General features: G+C 39.5%; 1 protein-coding gene across 2 annotated transcripts; it reads left to right on the plus strand.

Annotated features, from left to right (window-relative positions):
* The first annotated feature begins 2,607 nt into the window (after positions 1 to 2,607).
* Positions 2,608 to 24,459, plus strand: MEP1B (meprin A subunit beta). 2 transcript variants are annotated; one of them, XM_072828469.1, is made up of 15 exons: positions 2,609 to 2,734; positions 4,703 to 4,721; positions 5,557 to 5,607; positions 5,697 to 5,740; positions 6,790 to 6,868; positions 10,495 to 10,612; positions 11,362 to 11,540; positions 13,404 to 13,622; positions 14,254 to 14,406; positions 15,741 to 15,956; positions 17,935 to 18,378; positions 19,865 to 20,044; positions 21,247 to 21,373; positions 22,011 to 22,215; positions 24,287 to 24,459. In XM_072828469.1, exons 1-15 carry the CDS (start codon positions 2,672 to 2,674, stop codon positions 24,299 to 24,301), a joined length of 2,112 nt encoding a protein of 703 aa, XP_072684570.1. In that variant the 5' UTR covers positions 2,609 to 2,671; the 3' UTR covers positions 24,302 to 24,459. The 2 variants fall into 2 exon arrangements, with proteins under 2 accessions (XP_072684571.1, XP_072684570.1); XM_072828470.1 differs by lacking the exon at positions 22,011 to 22,215 and having other exon boundaries at positions 2,608 to 2,734.
* The last annotated feature ends 424 nt before the right edge of the window (positions 24,460 to 24,883 follow it).

Below are 24,883 nucleotides of genomic sequence, written 5' to 3' on the forward strand. Positions count from 1 at the left end.
CATTTGAAGGCCTTAAGAGACAAAAGACCAAGGTTTCTAGAAGAAGAGATAATTCTGCCAGCAGACTGCCTTTGGACTCAAGCTACAACATCACCTTTTCTCTAGGTCTCCAGACCGCCAGCCTGCCCTGCAGATTTTGGACTTGCCAGCCTCCAAAATAATGTGAGCCAATTTCTTAAATAAATTTCTCTATCTATATGCAGATCCTATTGGTTCTGCTTCTCTGGAGAACCCTAACTAATACAATAACATACACAATTTTGAAAAATGGGGTAAGAGTTGATGGTTGGGGAGGGGCTTATAAGAATATGATTTATTCTGCTCAATATCAGGGAATTAGATGTCTTATGAGCTTTTCTGCCCTTTAATTGTCTGGGCTGCCAATGAATTTGTGTTCTCCTGGCTGCCCGGGGACTGATTTGGTCATCATACTTCCCATTCTCTTCCTTTTTCCTAGATCCATTTCATTTAAATTCAAATATATGCTCCTCCATAATATGTTATAGATGTATTGATAAGATTTCATAAAAAGCTACCCTTGGAGAATGCATGAAATAACTTACAAAAACTTTGTTGTTTTTGGAAGAAGAACTGGGTAGAAGAAATGGGCATTTTAAGAGGAGAAATAGGAAGTCTTTTGGATCTTGTGTTACAATCTCTGTACTATTTCCTGTTAGAATGCTTTTTTTACATTCAGGATATGCTCCCCTCAAGTTTAGAATGTTCTCATACTCCGTGAGGATTTTGAGGAGTCACATTCCTGAGAGAAATATACTTTCCTGATGGTTCCAGGAGCTCTCAGAGCAATCTGTAAGCCTAAAATCTCATGCACTGTTTGTGATACTCCCTGGGAAAAATGAAGACCAGAAGAGGACCAACAACCAGAGGCAGACACAGTTTCCTGGGATACAGTGAGCAGAGCTAGAGGTATGTTAGATCAATTAAGTGTAGCTTCTGCATTAAAGAGGTTTATTGACAATCCCAGAAAGAATGAAATGTAAAAGATATCCATTAATTGTAGTCAAAACACATTTCCAGAGTTGGATTTCAGCCATAACCCCATGACTGTCCGTGAAATTCCTAGTGAGGCCATCCATATGCTGTATTAGGTAGAGTTCAAGACAGACCACAGGAGTCCTAGGAATGATTGCCTCCTATCTCCCTCCTTTCAATTTCCTAACTTCAAATGTGAGCTGTCTGTTCCAACACATAGCTTGTAATCCGGTATCTCAGTTACACATAGTTCACAAAAGCAGATGTACATTATACATATCTTTATTTTTCTGTAATGTAATTATTATTTTGGGTCCTCATCCACGTAAGTGGGAGAAATTTAATTGCTGTCAATTGAGGATTCCCAACTTTTACCCTTAGGCTTGTGCCCAAGCTTAATAGCCTAAGGCCCCATCTGATCCCGATGACTTCTGTGCTCACAGACATCCTCTGAAATATCCATCCCTCTGTCCAGTCCTTGGTTGTCCTTCTATGCAGCCCGCTATGGAGACGTTCTTATTCCTCTCCCTATGGCCCTTTAAGTCTGGTGGCTTTCTCTGATATTTCCATGCCCCTCTTGTCTCAAAGGAGTTATTCTCTTCCTCTGAAGACATGCTTTCTTTTGTAGAGAGTGTTCTTGTCTCCTTGTAGCGCTAGATGGGATACAGGCCTATTTGATTTTGGATCCCACAACCTGTCTGCAGGATCCCAGAGAGCAACTGATTGCTCAGTTGATTCCAACTGATTGGAATTGATTCTACCTACCATTTTTAACTTTTCCCTTGAACACTTAATCATACCCTCAAAGGGTGGGAATGACTTGCTTGAATTCACAAAGAGCATCCTCCCGTGTGTCTCTACCACATGTCTTTCCATGTCCTTTCTATGAGAGCAAAGTGGGGCAAAGACCAATCCTGAGTGGGGAAAACTGGTGTCTCAAAAACATAATGACTGCATCACACTTAAGTTGAGAGTGGAATCACAGGAACACAGAAAGTTGTCTTTAAAGAGAAGTTATCCTGAGAAAAGAAGGACAAAGAGAAAGAATTGAGAGTTGGGTCAAGAGCATGAGTTTATCAAAAAACCAATGACCATTCCTAGACTTTTTACCCTCCATCTTGAGTTTGCTTGATGAGAATTTTCAAGAATGAGATATGTTGCTATTTTGCTATTTTACATCTAATTATCAAATATGTCAGATTTCTAGTATATAAGGGGATTTTGTAACTCCATGAATTTTTTATTAACTGAAGGAATGATAAAAAGCCATGGACATAATGAATATATGAAAGCAGCACAGGGTTAGATGGGCAGGAGGAGCTTCACAGATGTTACTGTTTGGAAGACTGAGATTAAAAATTAATTTGAAATTTTCTTTTAGTCTAGTGTCCATTAATAATCCTGGGGGCAAGGATGTATATATTATAACAGGTTTCAGCTAGGCACTTGGATACTGAACGTTGACATGAAAAAAAAAAAAAAAGCCAACCAATTACTCTGCAGAGCCGTGTTCAGGATATTGGACTTTAACTCTTTGATTGTAGGTATTACTACTGTAGCGAGCTGACCTGCACAATGGATCATTGAGATCAAAGGCTAGAAGTTATGATGTTTGCCCTTAAAAAGTAAATGCTACTCTGACTTTCATAGTTTGCAACTTTCAACTGGAAGTGATAACATGGATTCATGGTATCTGCCTTGGTTTCTGTTCTCTGCTGTTCTCCACATGGTTCCTGGCTTGGTAAGGAAAACAATGTTCAGAAAATGATTGGAAAGACTGGGGGCTGATTGCCTATCTGTTCATTTCTTGTTTTTTTAGGAATTTGAAAATGTTAATGAAATAAGGTTTCTTTTGGGCCAGCAGGGGCAGGCAGGGGAATACGGAGTGAGAAGAAGCCCGCTCAGGGAAAGAGTCAGGGACATTGACATAAAGTTATATATTTTTTTCAGTTTCATTTTTGTGTAATGAGTTTTCTTTTGGTAACATGGAAAATGTGAAATTTGACAGCCATTCCATTTTTACTGCTGAGTAAAATGCATATTGCTGTTATGGTGACATAAGACATGAATGGAGTGAATGATGAATGTCATAGGCGAAGCAAACACAGTTTGGTAGCGTGGGATTTCTCATCCGCTTCTTTGTCAGTTTGGACCAATCTTGCTACAGTGACAGGTAGTTTGTACCATAGGGCAACTCAGAGTTTTAAGTGAAGTTTCAAATACCCAGGGGAAAAACTTTAGTTGCCATTTTATTTTATTTTAGTTGCCATTTTAAAGTAAGTTATTATATTGAGTTGATATTCTGTAAGTGGTAGCTACAGCACTGAGAACAAGGGATACCATTTAAGACACATCAAAATTGGGCAGCCTGGGGGGCTCAGTGGTTTAGTGCCACCTTTAGCTCAGGGTGTGATTCTGGGGACCCAGGATCAAGTCACACATTGGGTTCCCTGCATGGTGCCTGCTTCTTCCTCTGCCTGTGTCTCTGCCCCTCTCTCTCTGTGTCTCTCATGAATAAATAAATAAAATTTTAAAAAGACACATTAAAATTGCATTTATGCACAAATACTTTTCCAGTAGGAAATGCATTAGCATTTCTCTGTGAACGTGCCTTATGTATGGCTAATGTGTGAGACAAATAAGGCACTTCTTAATATCAAAAAGAAGGGTAAATTCTCCAACCAGTTCATTCCTACCACTTGCCAAACAATCCATATGGTTCTGGATTTAGATATGTAAACCATATTAACCTATTTTACAGATAATCTGAGTTCAGAAAGGTGAACTGATTTCCTGTGAGTTGATGGAACCAAGGATATAACCCAGACCTACTGCCTGTCAGTCCCATGAGCTTTCTCACTTGGACTTCACTAAGACATTTCTCAGGCTTACTCATGTTTCTCTCTGTTGGGCATATATTCTGGGTTTTTCATTTGGTCCCTTGTAGAGACCCTTAGAACTCAGAAGTTTGTTGTTTTCTTTTCTTTTTTTTTAAGATTGTATTTATTTATTCATGAGAGACACAGAGAGAGGGGCAGAGACACAGGCAGAGGAGAAGCAGGATCCCTGTGGGGAGCTCAATGCAGGACTCGATCCCAGGACCCAGGGATAATGCTCTGAGTCCAAGGCAGATGCTCAACCACTGAGCCACCCAAGGCATCCCAGATATTTGTTGTTTTCCTTAAATTCTTTAATTGCAAAGTATATCTATTGATTTTTTTCTTAAACATTTGGTATCATTGTTGAAAGCAGAGTCTTGAGAAAAATGTGAAAGTAAAATATGATTAATGAGGTCTTCGATAAAACTTCTTTAGAAGGGGTTGTGATAAATCACAATAATATTTCAACTATGGGGATAAATTATTAGGTTTTCCAAACATCGCTCCATGAATCCTTTAGAGAATTATGCTTAAAGTGAATGCTTATCTGAGGGCTGATTGAAAAGAAGACAATTGGTTTCTTGTTTCTTTCACCTTCACATTCATATCACGGCCAATTTCATTTTTTTTTTTTTTATATATGAAGTAAAAGACCCTTTGGTCAAAAGTTATTTTAGACTCCAAATTAGCTCTCTTGGATGTAAGCCAGAAAGTAATCCATAATATTAATTTTAAAAAACCTCATAAATTGCTAGATATAAATTGTAATGAAGAAGATCATTTATGTCACGGACATCATAATAATGCCGTTTTTTCTGTTTGTTTCTCAGCCAGCTCGAGAAAACTTTGGTGAGTCTATTTTGAGTTTTTGTTCTAAGTTATAGTAGGAGAAAGTTATGTGGATAATAAAACAACAAAACAGAAGCACTTAGGACACCTTTAATGTAATCACAATGCATAATTGCATATGCATAATTCTATAACTGCTTTGAGTTTTAATCAAGCACTGCCTTTTTTTGACTTATTGAGAAATGTTTCATTGTTTCTGTCCCAGGATTACAAATACCCAGCAAAAAATAAATGGTAATAGAGGAAAGTCTAAACAGTAACAGACACAAGACAACCCATCAATGCTTTCTATTATCACTTTTGCTATTTTGTATCAACTCAGATAGACCTGATATCCCTCCTATTATGTTGTACACTTAGAGATTTGGCCATATTTTCTACTCCTTTGCAACTTAAAAGAGTAATTCAAATTTAAATTAGGAGTTTTGCTTGAGAGTTCCAAGGTATTATGTTACTAGTAAGAGATATATTGGACAGATTGGACTGGGCTGACCAAATTTAAACATTTGCTTCCCATTTAATTTAATCATCTAGTCTAGTCTTTAAAATTAAGTTTAATATTATGCACAACAACCAATTTCTTATTCCTGAAGTCATTTGACATTCAAGAGACATGGATAGGACAAGAGCATATAAGTAGAGGCCCCTTAGCTCCAAGACTGGCTCATGAGAGGTTTTCGATCAATCAATCAATCAACCAATGAATATTGAATCAGAAACTGGTGGTCACTTACCAGAAACAAAAGAACCTTACTTACTTTTAATTTGGTAATTGATGAAGATTGTTTTCTTTCATAAACATAATGTTTAATGTGTTTTTTCTTTGTTCCTTTAGTTAAAGATGTAGATGGTGGAATTGATCAAGATATATTTGATATTAATGAAGGTTTGTGGATTTTTTTTTTTTACATTTTTTTTATTAAGTGGAGAGTTTGAATCCAGTTTGCTAATATGGATTTTTATCTTCCCTCTTAGATTTGGGACTGGATCTTTTTGAAGGAGACATCAGACTTGATGGAGTGAGTTGAAACAAAACAAAGAAGAATCTTCTGTTAATTAGTGCAAATCAAAATAGAGAGTATCTGATTGGACAGCATGAGCTTTGTTAAGCCCAACTGTTTGTAGGGGAGAAGAGTCATGGTGACAGATTTATTCAATAAATACATTATGCTCTGGGGGACTCCCATAATAGTGTTTCATCGTCCATTCCTCAGATTTTTGTGTGGTTAAAGCCACCATCATTCACCATGTATGCTATGGTCTTATTGACCTGATTGATTTTCATTGTTGGAACAATAAGATGTTTTCATTTTTAAATAGAACCTCATGGATTTAATCTAGTTGAAGCAAAATTCAACTGAATTTGTAAACATCATCAATGAATCAGACTTTTTGCCATAAAAGATAGATTTTGTGACTTCTAGCCTGACAGCTAAAAATAGTGTTGCCAAGTAAAGACACACATAGCAAAATGGTCTTCTAAACAGGTAATGATACCATTTTGCTTCCTGGCTTGAAAACCTTCAACAGGACGGCTCAGTTGGTTGAATGTCTTCTTTCTGCTCAGGTCATGATTTTGGGGTCCTGGAATTGAGCCCTGTGTCAGGCTCCCTGTTCAGCGGGGAGTCTGCTTTTCCTTCTCCCTCTGTTCCCTGTATCTTGCTCTCTTTCTATCAAATAAATAGATGAAATCTTAAAAAAAAAAAAAAAAAGGAAGAAAGAAACTCTTCAACAGCTTTCTAGTGCCTGTAGCATAATATGCAAATTTATCCACAGCTTTCAAGACCTTATGTCATCTAACTCCTGCCTATCTGTCCTCCTCTCTTATAATTTTTCTCCTGATTCATTAGGCTACTGGCCTCAAAACAGATTTAGAACATACCAAGGCAAGTGTTATTCCCATCTCAGAATCAGAGCAACCTTCCTCCACTACTATTAAATATATCCTGCTTAAATTTATTCATTTGCTTACATTTTAAATTTCATTTATTTCTAGATTAACTATTCATTGTTTTGTAAGTTTTTGCCTGATTCATTTAATTGACCCTTCATATTTATTTTTTGACAGGCACAAGATAGAAATTCTATCATTGGAGAAGAATACAGATGGCCTCATACCATTCCGTATGTCCTAGAAGATAGCTTGGGTTAGTATATACCTCGGAGTATCTATAACTGATGTATGTTCCTGACGGAATATAATCACAATATTTTCAAGGGTAGGCTCATAAGGTCCTTAAGGGTTTGTTTGTTGCTTTATGGGGCCATGAACATTTACTTATAAACAAAATGAACAATGAAGAGGACCAAAATGATTTTTTTCTGAAATATTTGCTGAATTCTGACCAAGAACTAGATTAATGCAGCCAGCATTTATGGAGAGCCTATTCTGTATTGGATGCTGGCTACATAAAGTCAGGGAACTAACCTTTATTTAAAAGCAGTGGTTTCCCATATCAAATTTTACATATGAGTTAAAAACATGAGACAAAGCTTTAGGAACTGGCATTGTTTTATCAACATTTTATTTTGCCAAGTCAGGAACTTATCTAACGACAAGAACCCACTATCTTTATCATCATCTTTTCATAATATAAAGAATGTTTCAATACTAAAAAGTCAGATGAATCCAATACAAAACAAAGGACAGCTTTTCTATAGAAGATATTTATGTGTAACTGGAAACTGTAAACATTTTATTTGAGAGTTCTCATTTTATTTACCAGTTACCAGAATTACTTTGGGAATTGTTGTTTGGAAAACTTTTCTTAAAGTTCATACATTTCAGTGGAGATTCAGATATACCAAAGGATAATTATAATAGAATGGAGTAAACATTTTGCTTAATGATATATTCAAAAGCTAAGGGAGCACATTGGAGGGGCATTGAACTCAACCTAGAAATAAAGGCATATGCATCAAGAAGTCCATGGCACTGTGCAGCAGGGCTGCCATGAAAGTTATGCAAGTTGTACACAATATATAGGTACCTGGGAGTTGGGGGGAGGGAAGTGGGACTGGAATCAAGTTTGAATTTTGTTCACCAAGAGGCATTTTGTTACTTTGCATGAAGTGCTATTTACCTATATGCCACATCAACACTTGTAGTATCTGCCCAGATAAGGTGCTTCTTTGTAATTCACAGAAAGGCCTCAAATGGGCCAGTACAGCCTCTGATGGCAAGGGAAGGGTATGCTCTAGGAAGGGTGCTCTTGGAAGATGCAAAGGCATGGGTAAAGGAGAAAACCCTTAACTGTGATTCAGACTGGAAGTGGAGAGTTAATGAGGTTGAACAGGTAGGCAGGATCTAGATTGGGAAGACTTGGGTGTTTCCCATGTTAAAGAACTTGGTGTTCTTTAATGGTGATGTGGAACTTGCAGCAGTTTTAATGTGGATGTGAGATTGTGATCATGCTATTTGCAGTGTAGAAGATGTATCATTAGTGGGGCAAAAAGAAAGTAAGGAATTCCATTGGGAGCCTACAGAAGAAGTTAAGGAAAAGACTGAGAGTTTCTGAGCCAGGACTCTCTCAGTGAGGATAGATGAGAATGGACAATTCTGAGGGAGACTTAAGAGACAGTTGTTAGATTTGGCGATAGACTACAAGAGGTCAAGTTGTTAGATTTGGCAATAGACCTCCAAAAAGTCTAGGTAAAGAGATGCTGGTGCCCAGAATTCAGTCTCAGGCAACTGGGTGGATGGTAGTGCCTATAACAAGAATAGGGAATGTCTTCAAGAGGGTGGGATAGAAAAGTGTGGTGCAAATCAGCATTTGGCATGCAGAGTTTGAAATGTATTAGGCCCAATGCGGTGGAGAGATCATATAAAGTGTTGGTGTATGGTCTAGTCATTCAAGATAGAGAGATATTTGGGTGTTATTAGGCTGTGGGAGATAGTTGAAGCTACAGGTAGAGATAAGCACCTCACACAATGCCCTGCATATAACGGGTACTCCTTAGATAGTTGGGTCTTACTGAGTGGCCCAAGAAGATTGTATTGAGGGAAAAGATCGCCAAGATTAGAATTCAGCTTGGGAGAACAATTTTTTGGAATTGATATAGATGGAAGATCTGATAGAAGTTATTGAGGAGGGAGACCTGACCAGAAACAGTTAAAAAACCAAGAGTACACAGAAAAAGCCAAGAAAAAATTAAAAAATAAAAATGAAAAAATTAATTGATAAACATATATGAATCAAACATGTTAGGTAAAAAATTCAACCCAAATCTTACCATCCAGACTGTGTACATTTTTACATGAGCTTAACTATAGTATTTTAAATTTTTTTAAGTTGTTTTGTTTTATTTTTTTATTTTATTTATTTATTTTAAAGTAAGCTCTACACCCAATGTGGTGCTGAACTCATGACCCTGAGATTAAGAGCCACACGCTCTACCAACTGAGACATTCAGGCAACCCTGTTTAAATTTTTTGACCGCCTTTTTCATTTAATATTACAGCTTATTATTTTGTGTTAGTTTTACAATGTAATTAAACTTCAAATCTTTATAGGTCATTTTTTTTATTCCTCTGATTTTGATTCTTTTTTACTTAGAAAATAATCCCTCTGTTTAATATTGTAGCATTGAACTTCCTCTCTATGCTCAAAGTGAGAAGAGTATTTCCTCACATTTTTGATATTTAGATCATCTTCAAATAACTCCAAAGAAATCACTAAGCAAGGCCACTCCTACAGGTCGCAAAAGGAAATACCTATGAAGGGTTAGTACATAGCTATAAAGAGTTCATTGGGAGTGATTTCTGGCTTTCCAGAAATATGTTAACCATTTTAAATTACCAACATACTAAATTCTGCTTTAGTCTTTTCACTTACACTTCAAGTGTTATCTGCAGTTTGATGCAGCTCCCCTGAAAGGGGTAACACTTCAGCTGCTTTCCTTTTCCTGGATGTCTTTGTTGCTTTCATGCCTCTGCCTTATTTGAGTTCTGCATCTATCCAGCCTGTTAGCATCACTCTTAATTCTGAAGCAGTGGTTCTTAACTCTAATTTAGGCCCTGAACTAGGCTCAAGAAGCTCATGAACAGTATCCCCAGGAAATGCACTTTGCAGATACAGGTATAGGCAGATATAGATATAGATATAGATAGATTATATAGATGATATAAATACAGATATAGATACTTCACATACAATTTCACCATATTCATGACTCTCCCGTCTCGAGGTCCTCAAATTAAAAGCTCTGCTGTGGGGCTTTAAATCCATACTATAGTTTCTCAGATGAAGCATGTGACAGTGAGTGTTCATTTTGGCTGCCTGAGATCTGAGGTATATGTTCTTTGAGTTAAAGAAATGTCTTTTCTGTTGTTCTATAATGTACTCTGTAAAGGTCCTGGAGAAATAAAAATGGGGCAGAATCAGGGATTTTTTAAAAAGATTTTATTTATTTATTCATTAGAGACACAGAAAGAGAGGCAGAGACATAGACGGAGGCAGAACCAAGCTCCTTGCAGGGAGCCTGATGTGGGACTTGATTCCCCCGACCCTGGGATCACGCCCTGAGCAGAAGGCAGATGCTCAACGGCTGAGCCACCCAGGTGTCCCAGAATCAGGGATCTGAAGAATAACAAAATACTTACATATGATACTGAATTTGTACTGAATACTAAATTTGGTAAAACTAAAACACTACATATTCATGAAGGGATTGATTCATGATAAATAATATATTGCATAGCCTGTTCCCATGGTGAATCATTCAATGGTGACAATTTTAATAAGTGTATTTTTTGTTGGTTTTCTTCCTTCAGAAATGAATGCCAGGGGAGTTATCCTTAATGCATTTGAACGCTATCGCCTAAAAACATGCATTGACTTCAAGCCTTGGACTGGAGAAGCTAACTATATATCAGTGTTCAAGGGCAGTGGGTAAGGTGGAGAGTTTGTCTTCTAGGGTTTCAAAAGAGAACCTTGTGGCTGTGGCCTATCATAGCAATTGCCCTAGGCTTTGACCTTGAGGTGGGTGGGGTCTTCCTTAGCTGTTTGTTGGAGAGTAAAAGACAAACTGTGTTTAGTTCCTCTAGCCATAAAGATCATATTTTCAGACATGCAACCAGACCACCCATATTAAAACAAGGTGGGTGGGATTCATGCCATCCATCCCATGCCTTAGTGAACTTCAGCCATTTGTAGCTTACATACCCCTTATTTCCCTGTTTCAGTAAAACATGTGTGTGCATGCGTGTGTGTTTGTGTATATGCATGTGTATTTCAAGTGACTACACTTACTACCTGAGTTAAACTGGCAGTGTTATTTACCTGGAGCTCAGCAATTCTGCATGGTTGCTCAACCTATAAAACCGTATTATTGGTCATCAACATATCAAGGACAATGTGGAAAAACTTAGAAATTTCCAGAAAAAAATCACAAGTAGGTTGATTGAGGGATGACTTGCTCCTGTGTGATATTTGATGCCAGGGCCAGATCTCCAAAAGTCGTCTGGTCTGTGAGGTTTTTCATCCCTCGCCAGGGTTGTGAGAGAAATGCAGTGTCCTGATATGAGTGAAGGATCTAAGTGGGTAACTGAGTGGGGCGGGCACTGGGCATTTTTGCCCTAAGACCTCAGCCTGCATCATGAGAACCCCTCAATCCCTGTCTCTCTAAACTCTCCTGTAAGCTGCTGGTCTTCAGTGGGAAACAGGCACATGGGGAAGCAAGAACTTTCCATCGGGACCAACTGTGACAGAATAGCAACGGTTCAACACGAGTTCCTCCACGCACTGGGATTCTGGCATGAGCAGTCTCGTTCTGATCGGGATGACTATGTCAGGATAATGTGGGACAGAATTCAGTCAGGTATATTTCTTTTGTTCTGCTTTGGTTAAAAATGGAATTTCTGGGCAGCCCGGGTGGCTCAGCCATTTAGCGCCGCCTTCAGCCCAGGGCCTGATCCTGGAGACCCAGGATCGAGTCCCACATCCGGCTCCCTGCATGGAGCCTGCTTCTCCCTCTGCCTGTGTCTCTGCCTCTCTCTCTCTCTCTCTCTCTCTCTCCTTCTTGTAAATAAATAAAATCTTAAAAAAAAAAAAAACAACTGAATTTCTAAGCACATGCCCCCTTCTGATGACTGTTCATAATGGAAAAGCTGATGTCTTGATGTTTTACCTCACACAGCCCTGACTCAATATGGGTTGAGATGCCTGAAGGTTGTGGGGCACTCGTGTCCTAGAGCCCTGGTATGTTGGAGCCGGTTGGGATCTAAGAAAGTAATATTTCCCAAAGTACTTTTTATAGGATGTTGTCCCATGATATGTTCCCAGAGAGATCTGTAGTCCAATTAGTTTGGGAAATCCTAGGTTCCAGTAAATTCAACTTGAGTTATTGACACTGCTTTACTGTTCAGTCTTTTTAAAAAATATTTTATTTAAATTCAATTTGCCAACATATAGTATAACACCCAGTTCTCATCCCATCAAGTGCCCTCCTTAGTGCCCATCACCTAGTTACTCCATCCACCCACCCACTGTCCAGAGTCTTTATTAGATTAACATACATTTACAGATTTTATTTCCTAAAGTGACTTGATCATGGTCTTTTTTGGGGGACAGGAGGTATTTATGTTTGTTACTCCATGGGAAACACTGTGGTAGTTGAACAGCTCAAACTTTTTGGAACTTTGTGTTCCAAGCCAGAAAAGCCTTAACATAGTACGACTAAGGCTCATGTTGCCCGCAGAGACACTTAGTTTCCCATCGGGCCTGCCTACAAAGGGTATAGTGGAGGGAGTGGCACTGCTGTCATATGAGGCATTATGGGGTCTGTTCTGTAGTTAGACCCCTGATATCACAACTTTTACAATCACAGCTCAGTGATATTGATTGTCTGGTGATCCCAACTCGGGTAAGGCCCAGCAGTGGACTAAGAGATTTCTAGGGCAAGAGAAGTGTTTAGTTTTCATTTATCATCTCACTCTTTAAGGTTCCCCAGGTCTTATCTGAGTAGAAACCCTCTCCCTGGATTTGATAACGCATCTGTAAGCTTTGGAAATCTGATCCACCTTACTGTTTCCACAAAGTCATCCCACTTTGGGTTGCAATCAGTTGCTCATTAATATGATGCCGAGCAACTAGATATCTTCTCTAAATCTATTTACATAGGGGTGCCTGGGTTGCTCAGTCAGTTAGGCGTCTGCCTTTGGCTCAGGTCATGATTCTGGAGTCCTGGGATTGAGCCCCGTATCGGGCTCCCTGCTCAGTGAGGAGTCTGCTTCTCCGTATACTCTTCCCTCTGCTCATGTTCTCTCTCTCTTTCACTCACTCTCTCTCTCAAATAAGTAAATAAAGTCTTAAAAAAATAAACGTACTTGCATATTGTATTGCATACATATTCCAGTAACCATGAAATCCCTGACTATGTCAGTTCCTTCTGGCGATTTCTGTCTGTGATATCAATCCCAGGTCACCTTCCCATCACATCTCTCAAAGTCCTCCTCCCTCCATCTTCATCTACTTTGGGTGCTCTCACTTTCCCATTAACACCTGCTAATAACCCTGGCTGTCTTCATAACATCTTTTAGAATCTACCTTTCTATTACCAGTTCTTGGAGCCTCACACTGTGTGCTAATGTCCAGCCTTGGGTGGTAATGGAAACTTAGAATAAGGTAAGCTAAATTTTGTCAACATCAAGTAATTAAAAATCTTTTCACATTTATCGTGTAGGCAGAGAACACAATTTTAACACTTACGATGACCAAGTATCAGACTCCTTGAATGTTCCCTATGATTATACTTCAGTGATGCACTACAGTAAGACTGCTTTCCAAAATGGAACGGAACCAACGATCGTAACAAGAATCTCAGACTTCATGGATGTGATCGGCCAACGAATGGATTTCAGTGACTATGATCTCTTAAAGCTGAATCGACTGTATAACTGCAGTATGTGACAGGTTCTTTGATATGCCTTCTGTGTCTCTGCCATGTAGGAAAAAATTATTCACTGTGCCATTTTGCTGTGCATTGCTGGCTTTTCTGAAACTATGGTTTGATAAATGTTTGATAACTGTTTGATAATTATGGTTTTATAGTTGAAGTTTGATATTTAAAAAAAAAAAAATCTCACAAGTGCACCCAAATCTCAATCCACAACTTGGAAGCAGTATTTTTCTTCTCAGAAGTTTTGATCTTCATATTAAAAATAAATTGGGCCCTATAGTGACATGCCCCATGTAGATTTTTAAGTGAGGAGCCATCATACAAATGGGATCAAATAATCTGTGTTACAGTTGAATAATCTGGATAACTAGAGGAGTGTAGACTTCAGTTCCTATAAATTAGATGATTAAAGAAAGGCATCTTGGGGGCAGACAGCTTGTTCAAATACAGAGTTAATTAATCTTTTGGTTTTGCAGATATCAAGAGGTCTTCAAGCCACTATGCCCCAGAATCAGCAGGGTGTCCCTTTTAAAGCCATCCTGGCATTCCTAGTACTTCTGTGACAAATCAGTTTTTATTACTTAGATTATCATATTGTAGGAGTGTCAATAATTTTTTTTTTTTGCTTTTATAGCCACTTCCCTGAGCTTTATGGACTCATGCAATTTTGAACTGGAAAATGTGTGTGGTATGATTCAAAGTTCAGGTGATAATACTGATTGGCAGTGGGTTTCCCGGGTTCCCAGGGGCCCAGAGAGCGATCACTCCAACATGGGCCAGTGCAAAGGTAACAAGAGTGAGATGCTTCGATTTTATACTTGGTGACTCCAGCATTTTCCTTTGCTATGAAAGATGGGATTTTATCTCTAATTTTTATCAGAATTATTGATGATAACCCATGTGGTAGCTACTGAGGAAACAGTTCTGTGCCTTCGAAGGACATGGTTCGTTTCTCTGCTTTTACTCTCTGACTTTTCTCATCTTTCTATGAGTCAGAGCTGGGCTCTGGGAAGCCTCTTCCTGCGTGTGCCCACAGCAGGAAGGTACTGAATCTCCTGGAAGGATTCTTATCCACAGGGTAGTGGGGTTGTTTTCTGAGAGCTTACAAGATACAAGAGATTTTCTAGGGAACACCACAAGGCTGTGAATTCATCAGATTCGGAATTTCAGCTGGTTGTGATTACACGCTCCTGTTATAAAAATCCTGAAAATAAAGGGACAAAGTACAATTTATTTAATTTTATTCACATGACTATCCTTTTCCATCATCATTTTGTGTTAAATTAAGTAGTCATTTATTTGGCTACAAGTACTCCATTTTTATTTATTTGCTCATTCCTGGCATCAAAGATGTAAAACTAGACTTCAGAACTCAGGGTCACTGCATGCCAGCTCAGCTGGTGTAGGCAGTGTTTGAGGTCCCTAACAGCAAAGAGTGCTTTTCCTTTTCTTTTTTCTTTCCTGGAGCCTGGGGGTTTGGGGGAAGATAGGTGTTAAGGGTACAGACTTGCAACGAGTAGTAAATAAGTCCCGGAGATCTGATGCACAGTGTAGTGAACACAGACAGCGATAATTGTATTCTAACCGCTAAACTCACTGAGAGATGAGAATTTAATCATTCCTACCACAAAAAAGAAGTGATAACTATGTGACATGCTAGAGGTTGCTAATTATTGCTACAGGGCGATCGTATTACAATACATAAATGTAATCAAAGTGATATGTTGCACATCTTAGATTTACACAATGCTATAGGTCAAATATGTGTCAATAAAATGCCATTTTCTTTACAAAGGCAGATTTGGGTAGTGGATAGTGGTCCTCCATAGGCCAGAAGGAAGGAGGAATGAAAGGAGGGAGGGAGAACATGAGAGACAGACAGAGAGAGACACAGAGAGAGACTAGACCAATAAGGTGATACTTTTTCTGATTTTGAAAGCTAGAGTAAGGAAAAGTGACTGAGAGTCTCTTTTATAAACAGCCTGTTCCTGGAACTGGACTCAACCGTCCAACCCAGTGCTGTCTATACAGTGTGTACTAAGTGGAACTCTTGTGCCCACAAGACATGCGTTCCTAGGGCTGGTGTCTGTTTTGTCAATTTTGCTTTTGTTTTCTTGACAGGTTCTGGCTTCTTCATGCATTTCGACAGTAGCTCTGTAAGTGTGGGGGCCACGGCCATGCTGGAAAGTAGAACGTTATACCCTAAAAGAGGATTTCAGTGCTTGCAGTTTTATTTATATAACAGTGGAAGTGAAAATGACCAACTGAACATCTACACCAGGGAGTACACTGCAGACCACGTGAATGGTACTTTGACACTCGTGGAAGAAATAAAAGGTACAATATCAACATTCTCATTGCCTCGGTTCAGAGTGAGGCAACCTTAACTCTTTTAAGTCTCTGGCACTGAGGAGATCAGTTCTTGGCAAGGGATGAAAATACCAGCGAGGAGTGGTGGTGCGGTGGGTTGAGCATCTGGCTCTGGGTTTTTGGTTCAGGTCATGGTTTCATGGGTGGGGGGATGGAGCCTACACTGGGCTCCACGCTCCACGAGGAGTCTGCCGGAGAGTCTCTCTCTGCCCCTCCCCTCCCTCTCTCCCTCTCCCTCAAATAAATCAATCTTTAAAAAATACAAGGAAAACTAGCTTAGGCAAAATGGGAAGTTACTGGTTCAATGTGAAGAGATTGTGGAATGGACGAAGGAGGACCTGGCGTCAGGCAGGACGGGGCCTGTCCCTGAACATGGCTGGGGACCTCCCGCGTTGGCTCAGATGGGCTTTGTCCACAAAACTGGACCTTTGGATATTTCACTTCCCAGCTGACATTTCTGACAAATGTGCCATCTGACTGGAAAAGGGAGTCTTCCTCTAATTTTTAGCTTAAAAAAAAAAAAAGTCCCAGTGAAGAATTCTAATTGTTAGGATTTGGATTAAGTGCAACTTCGAGAGCAATTCTGAGTGGAGAGAGGGCAACAGTCCATCCCTCTCATGTGTCGGAGAGGTGGGGCATGTTGATCGACTATAAAAGAAGGTGGTTAAGACACTTCCCTCGGGAAGGGAGGGGCTGTGGGCCGACTATGTTACTGTCTGCTCCATGTATTGACCCCTTGGTTTGAATGAATTGAGTAAAATCGATCTACATTATGCTATATGTCATACCATTTTCTTCCCATAAACAATAGTACAAAAGGTATATAAGAGACTTGCTTAGGGGTCCAGAATTTAAACGGATAGTAGTGACAATAATGAAGTGGAAGTTCTCATGAAAGATTTTTGTTCAATCCAGAGTTTATCCATGTATAATAGTATTTTTCCATGATTTGGATATTTCTAACTTATTTTCACATAATTGTGTTTCACATTAAGTGCCAGTGTATTGAAGTTTTAAGTCGTTGTTTTAACTACTCGTTTGACATGAATTCCTAAGCTGCTCTCTACCTGGGGGATTCTGATATTTTTAAAATGCATTGCTTCTTATTTGAGTATGTGATAAAAGAAAATAAGACAGGATAACAGAGCCTGCACTGCTAGCTAGGAGCAGGGCATGTTGGTGAAAGAGGGAGTATGGGATGGGGAGAAAGATGATGGTATCAAATATTAGATAAATATGTATAATGTTGAGTCACTAGTAAATGATCTAAGGAGTAAGTTGTAAATGTGGGCTTTCTGGGGTTTGGTGGATTCCTGTTTAATACTATCAAAACTTTGATTGAAAATTTTGCATGTGAAGAGAGTATTTTTTTTAAAGATTTTATTTATTTATTCATGAGAGACACACACAGAGAGGTGGAGACACAGGCAGAGGGAGAAGCAGGCTTCCTGCATAGAGCCCAATGCAGGACCCCATCCCAGAATTCCGGGATCACACCTTGAACCAAAGGCAGATGCTCAACTGCTGAGCCATCCAGGCGTCCCAGTGAAGGAAGTATTTCAATCAAACTATAAATGAGGCTTTGGCTGAGTATCACAGGAATCGATATTTAACTAACATAGAATAGGAGGTAACTCATATACAGGGCATGCAGTACTCATAAGTTAGATGTTGTCATTTGGTCACCCTTCACTGGGAAAGGATGACCTATCTGAGGAACAAGTAAATAAGCATCCAAATATTCCAGATAGCATTTTGACACCACAGAGATTCCTTGAAGGTAATGGGTCTGGGCTGGAGAAATGAGAAAGTTACTCTGCGGACCTGTAGGAATCAATAGCTCTAGGATTATCATTTGTCCTATGAAGGTTAAAAACTCTAATGTTGATTTGCACTTGATTCCTGGTCCTTTGTTTGAGTTGAAATAATAATGTCTCTTTTGCAGATATACCCATTGGGAGCTGGCAACTTTACCATGTAACATTGAAAGTGACCAACAAATTTAGAGTGGTGTTTGGAGGAGTCAGAGGCGCTGGTGCATCATTGGGTGGCCTGTCTATTGATGACATCAATCTCTCAGAGACACAGTGCCCTCATCATATCTGGCATATAAAGAATTTTACACAGTATATTGGCAGCTCAAGTGGAACTCTATATAGCCCACCATTTTATTCTTCTAAAGGTTATGCCTTTCAGATTCACTTGAATCTAAGCCATTCGACTAATGCAGGAATATATTTCCACTTGATCTCTGGAGCCAATGATGATCAATTACAATGGCCATGTCCTTGGCAACAAGCCACGATGACACTCTTGGATCAAAATCCTGACATTCGACAGCGTATGTCCAACCAGCGGAGTGTAACTACAGACCCATTTATGACCACTGGTTCGTGACTCATTTTCTTTATTGCTAATACATGATCATTGCTCTAGGGGGAGAAGGATGATTTGGGAATGAGAAACTGCATGGGCAGGTACCTTTAGGGAATATTGAACCCCAAATTTTAGGAATAGAAGATATGGAGGGGAAGGGCTTCAGCAATTGTGGACAGAGTCCCCCAGGCAGGACACTGTCAGGAATGTGAGTTAGGACTGTCTCTGAAAAATAGAGGAGATACTGTTTATTCCTGGCAATTGACCATATCTGAATTCCCAGTTGTTCAAGGAGTATTGGTTTTAGAGTCTGGCATGCCTGGGTTCAAATCCAAGATTTGCTTCTCATTAGCTATGTTGAGCAAATAGTCTTTTGGGACCCCAGTGTCCCCAGCCATAAAACTGAGGCAGTAATAATAACCAGCTCCTTGCCACCAGGGCTGTAAAACACACTTCAGCTCTTGTAGAAGGGGATGGTTCCTGATGAGAAGGAAGACATTGAGCAGGTGCTCTGGAGTGTTGGGAAGGCTCTGAGAAGGAATTAATACTTTTTATTAAAGAGTTCTGGAGAACTCACCAATGGTGACATCACTCCTCATATTCCCAGTCTCAAAAAAGGAACACCCCCCGCCACCAAAACTATCACGTTTCTAATTTTAATAATCCTTTGCCCTCTAGTAACCTAATAAAAATGAAATTATGGCAAGGTGAATATCATTGCCAAATTTGAATTCTACATATGAAAAAAATGGACCTGACACAGGAAAATAAAAATTACTAATCTGATAGAAAAAAGAAATATTCACAAACAGGATTGTAGGGATTTGATGTACAGAATTTTTTCACTTTTTCCCCTGAAACATATTTCCGTGAATGACATTGAAAATGGCCCAAAGTTGAGTGGGTCATCACCTTTTCCCAGAAGCAGTGCTTCTCGCTGTCTTCTATTCCTGAAGGACTTTGCTCTGGCAGGTGAACAATTCAGCTAATGAGATGAACTGCTCTATGTTTTTAAAAAAACTCTGTTAGGGCACCCAGCTGGCTCAGTCATTAGAGCATGTGACTCTTGATCTCAGAATCGTGAGTTTGATCCCCATGTTGTAGAGATTACTTTAAAAATAAAAGAAAGTCTCAGAAACGTATTGATTTAACTTAGTTAAAAGGACTATATATGACTCAAGGCAACTAAAAAATGATTTTAAGGAGCAGGGGAGTTTCTATACTGACTAGACTAGTCCCTGTTGGTGTGATACCCCACCTAAGCAACTTTTGATATCTCTCCACACAAAGCCCAGAATGTAGTCTTCCTTGCCAGGCAATCTCATTTTCTTTAGGACAGTATAAATGAACAAGCTTCAGTGACTTGCCAGAGAATACATCACAGGTCAATAGCATCATTTAATTATTTTGAGCTCTATCCTAATTGTGTTTCACATTGCCTGTTCTTTCCTACTATGATGATGCTAAACACAATCCATTAATATAAATTGCTTTTTCAGATAATGGAAACTATTTTTGGGACAGACCTTCCAAAGTGGGAGAAGTGGCTTTTTTCCCTAATGGTACTCAGTTTAGAAGAGGTAGAGGCTATGGAACCAGTGCCTTTATAACCCACACGAGGCTGAAAAGCAGAGACTTTATAAAAGGAGGTGATGTATATATCCTACTGACAGTGGAAGGTATGTCAGTAAAAATAGTTTTATACCAGATATTTTTGTTGTTGTGGCCATTGATTATTTACTGTGTTCTTCTGGGTTCTGTTTTTAGGTATAGGAGCAAATAGGCACGAGGTTTTTTTTGTTTTTTTTTTTCTTTTTGGTATGAATCATTAACAATATGGAAATAACTTAAATAAAAACAGTGACCATTCTAGGATGCATAACTAAATTACCACCACATGGAGCCATGGAAAATTTAGGCCAGAATCTTCTTCAGAAACAAGTGGAAGTATAGTTATCATACCCGAGGATTCTACTTAGGATTCCAGAAATAGAAATATCACACAAGCACATGAAATTAAACTGGACAGGGACTGTATTTATTGTGTTTTTCAAATATATATACATATGAGCACACAAGCACGCATAGATATATTTTTATGTATCATATATAAGCACACACACATATGTTTTGTCAGTAGTAGCATTAATCTCTTGCCTTTTAAAATTTCTTACCCATGGCAGCTAATAAATACATTTTCCAAGAATACTGGTACTTTCTATGTTTTACGTGGCATAATTTTAACTCATTTACTATGAAAGACCCACTTACATCTCAGTAAATCAGAATCTTGTTTGTGATGAAAGGGGTGCAATTAAAACCTGTGACATTTTTATGTCAGTGTCAATTAGAGTAAATCTAGATAATATTTCTTGGAAAAAATTATTCGAGAATAACTTTGTCGAGGGAAAAATCATTTTCTGTAGCAGAGAAAAAGTCATATATTCATCAATTCAGTTCAACTCTGTTTAGAAGAGAAGCAACAGAAAACACTGCAGAGAATAGAGCCCTGGTTGTTATGGGGACCTGGTAGCTTGTGTCAAATATCCACTGACTTGCTCCCTCCCCGGCAAGAGACCTGTGACCTTGGGCAAACCTATCAGCTTCCTTGCATTTCTGTGCCTTGGTATCCAAGTGTCCATCCCTTCAGGGTGGTTATAAGGGTTTGGGCCCCTTGTAGCTCAGGCAACGCAGGCCCAGGCAAGCCTGTGGCTCAGTTGACAGCCCCACAAGCTGGTCTTGTTTCCATTTGCATCTAGATTTTGACTTATTAATTATTTTACTGCCTGTGAAACTTAAGCATCTATATTAAAATTTAAAGATCAAATGCTTATTAACATCAAACTGATTTCCATCCATGTTCTCCCTCTGTCCTCCTTAGACATATCCCACCTTAATTCCACACAAGTTCAGCCAACCCCAACCTCTAACACCATTGACCTTTGCACTAACTTCAAATGTGAAAATGACGGCATCTGCATTGTCCAAAATGGCAAACCCGAGTGCAGGTAAGGGGTCACTTGGACGAGATCTCCCCATTCTCTTGTTAGAATTTTTACCATTTCTGCAATGTAGGATAAAACACTGATACCTTCTATGATTGAAATTAGTTGGTTCTCATCTCAAAGCCATTCTTGGGATACTTATTTTTTGCTCGCCATTTGGGGCTTTGGACAGCCACAGGAACAATAAATATATTTATGAAGAAATAGTACATTATATTGTAATTGCCTGAAAAAATCGTCATCAGTTATACGCCTTATTAAGTCCTCACATGAGTCTGGTTGTGATGATGTGTCACTGTCCCCATTTTCTAGATGGAGCTAGTTCTTAGAAGTTCTGAGATGAGCTTAGCCAAAGGGGTTCAGGGGGGAGGTAGAGGGGCTGAGACGTGAGAACTGTATGTTCTCTGTTACCTATACTATCTTCTTTATCCATCTTGGACCACAGTGGAAAGCACCAGATGAGCGGTGATTCCATTTCTTTTCCACGGGGACTTGCCTGGCCTCCTGGAGCTAGTCTAACTGCTCTCCTCTGGTTGAATTCCATATGTCAATGACCCAAATGTTGAACCACACCTTTGGTGGTGAAGATTTTCAGACTGAAATTTCAACTTGTAACCCTGGGTCACATTCTGATGTGCAGGTGTCTGTCAGGAGAAGACTGGTGGTACATGGGAGAGAGGTGTGAGAGGAGGGGCTCCACCCAGGACACCATTGTCATTGCCGCATCTTCTACTGCGGCTGTGTTTGCCGTGATGCTGATAGTCACCCTCGTCAGTGTCTATTGTGTCAGAAAGAGATATCGTAGTAGAACAAGTTCAAATACAGCAGATATGACTCTGGAAAATGTAAGTTGAGTCTGATATTTGGTTATTCAAAAGCTATGGATATGGATTAAATCATATGAAGAAGAATTAGGACTTTCTTCTGTACTTAAAAAAGACTCTCTATTTTCTCTGCTGGATAGCAGCTTTAAACCATGAGTTCCTGTTGCCTTCACCATAGGTCAGCAGTTCGTAAATTGGAGTCCACAAAGGCTTTGGGGAGGGAGTTTATATCCTCCTGGAATTGTATGGTTGTACATTTTTTTCTGGGGTGAGGGTCTGTGACCCTTCTGAAAGGCAAAGCTGATTTTGCCTTGAAGTCCTAACTTTCCTAGAAGAGGGGACCGGTGAGCTATGTTTTTGCTCTCAAGGTCCTGTGGGGGTGTTTGAGCTCAGGCTTGTAGGAAGGGGGTGCCGGGCTGTTGGAGGCTTTTCCATTAAAAAAGGTTCCAATCCATTCTGGCTTCATGTGCAGTAACTAACTCTAAGGGAAGATGTTCAAGTAGAGGGTTTAAAGTCTTGCCTCAGAAGGCCCCTAAAATGGCAATAGATTCTAGAGAGTCTTAGATTGGCTTCCTGGAAGAAAGGGCTCCTGGGAGCACAGAGAACAGAGTAAGGGAAGTTGAACAGGGCAGAGGGTGAGGGTACATGGCACACAGGGCTGCTCTGCGGAGCTGGGATGGTGACCTGAATTTAGGCCAGGGGGCCAGACCAATGTACTCCCCACATCAATAGCCATTGGATTAGGGTTGCCCCCTGGGAGGGAGTGGACAGTTGGGCAAGGCAGCACCTTCGAGGCAGGGGCATGTCCTGCACAAAAGCCTTCATTCTGAGGGGCAGGAGAAAACAGGGCACCCCAGCACCCACTACGTATGCAGTAGTGGAGCACACGGGCTCACATTCTCACACACAAAAGAGCCCAAGGAAAATGACATAAAATCTGAACATTGTTTAAAAGTAAAGTTATAAAATTCTTCTAGTTCTATTTCATTCAAAATAGAGTATCTGAAAATTACTAACAAAACTGAAGAAAAAAACGTGCACAATGAGGATATCTCTAAAACAAGAAATACTGCAATTAGCTAAATCAAGAGCATATTTTCTCTTAAGAGAAATGGTTAAGACATACTATATTTTACAATTAAGATTGTTTGAAGTGGACAAATTGGTATTGAGACACGAAATATGTTTATGAAGTTAGTCAAAAGGTGGACAATGCTAATGAACAAAACACTGGTATCACATTTCCTCAACAACACAAAGTGTATACAGCTCATGATAAAGCAATGGCTCAGTTACTTCACAAGCTTATCGGAAAAGTACTTAAAATGTATACAGGTGTTTTGTTGTTTGTTTAAAAAAAAACAACACAGGTATTTCCAGCTTATTTTATGACTCAAAACAAAAGGGACAGATCAGCCAATGACCTAGTAGGGCACCCTGATGGAAGCTGTACCTGCAGGCATGGGACTCTGGGCCAGTAGAGATGCACTTGAGGGTTGGAGTCATGATTAGGGAAGAGAGGACACATTAGCTGGTAAACAGGACTGCCAGATTATTCTTCCGGAAACTGAAAATATAAGCGCTATTAAGAAAAGGGCTGACTTATGAGGCAAATATTGGGAGGAGTTAAAAAAAAAGAAGAGAGGGAAAGAAGGAAGTTAAATCAAGAAAAGGGGAGAATTTTCAGAGTATCTGAGACATAGTAGGGCCATTAAGTACACACACACACACACCCCTAACCACCATATTCCCAATAACAAGAAAACTTATATTTTCCTCAGTCTAGACATTTCTACAGTTAATTCACTGATCACAGAACCTGTAGATCTAGTTTAGGTCTTAAATCAGAATGCCCTTCTTTCTGAGGCTGCAATGTGTGCTTGTCTTAATGTTTTAGCATCTGAATTACGCTAGCCAGACAGGCCAGTGCATCTTCCTGGGGACCTGGCTGGGGCAGCCCACCAGCTGGGAGGGATGCCAGGAGCCTGTTGATGACACTTCATTTAAAAATTAGACTGCTTCATTGTGATTCATTTAAATGATAGTTTTTAAATTTAGAAATTAAATCATCAATTGTTCTTTCCCCTTTTAGGAGCACGCATTTTGAAGATGAACTCAACAATATGGCAAGCAGATGAAATTAAAAAGGATTCTTCATCATGGATTTCACCTAAAATATATTACAACGTCCTTGTTCTTCTATAAATGGATCTTCTCTGCAAATAGCTGGATATACTATAAATCATTATTTTGGTAAAAGTCTAATGGTGAAATGTTTGTGCTTTTGTTTTTTGGGAGGGGAAGCAATTCAGGCTCCTTGAGAAGTATAATTGTCCTATAAAAAGGAGCACAACAACTAGAGAGGGCTTAGGGGGGCCAAGTGCAGTGGCCTCACAAGTGATTGCCTAGGAACCCACCGGAAATACCCAGTGGACTGATCTACACGCAAGCTCACCATTTCCATGTTGTCCTGTCCCATTCGAGGGACAGGCAGCAGGACAGCTCCCTTTCCCTCCGGGAACGTGTGCCCCTCCTGCCAAAGCTGGCCACTTCCTTGTTTTCTTACATAGACTCTTCAGAACGTGAGCTTGACTTAGAATTTGTTTCAACATGCAACTGTGATCAACAAGAAAACTTTTATCTCCTAGAACAGTGGTTCTCCAAGTTCTGGGTCACAGGAGCCTTTACA

The sequence above is a fragment of the Canis lupus genome, chromosome 6, assembly GCF_048164855.1.
Source record: "Canis lupus baileyi chromosome 6, mCanLup2.hap1, whole genome shotgun sequence".
In the NCBI taxonomy this organism is placed as follows: Eukaryota; Metazoa; Chordata; class Mammalia; order Carnivora; family Canidae; genus Canis; species Canis lupus.

What these genes read in the sequence shown, in the direction of transcription:
- MEP1B (XM_072828469.1), top strand. Translation starts at nt 2,672, where the DNA reads ATGGATTCATGGTATCTGCCTTGGTTTCTGTTCTCTGCTGTTCTCCAC. An exon ending in TATATTTGATATTAATGAAG is followed by an intron (nt 5,608 to 5,696) that starts GTTTGTGGATTT and finishes CTTCCCTCTTAG; the next exon opens with ATTTGGGACTGGATCTTTTT. An exon ending in CAACATGGGCCAGTGCAAAG is followed by an intron (nt 14,407 to 15,740) that starts GTAACAAGAGTG and finishes TTTTCTTGACAG; the next exon opens with GTTCTGGCTTCTTCATGCAT.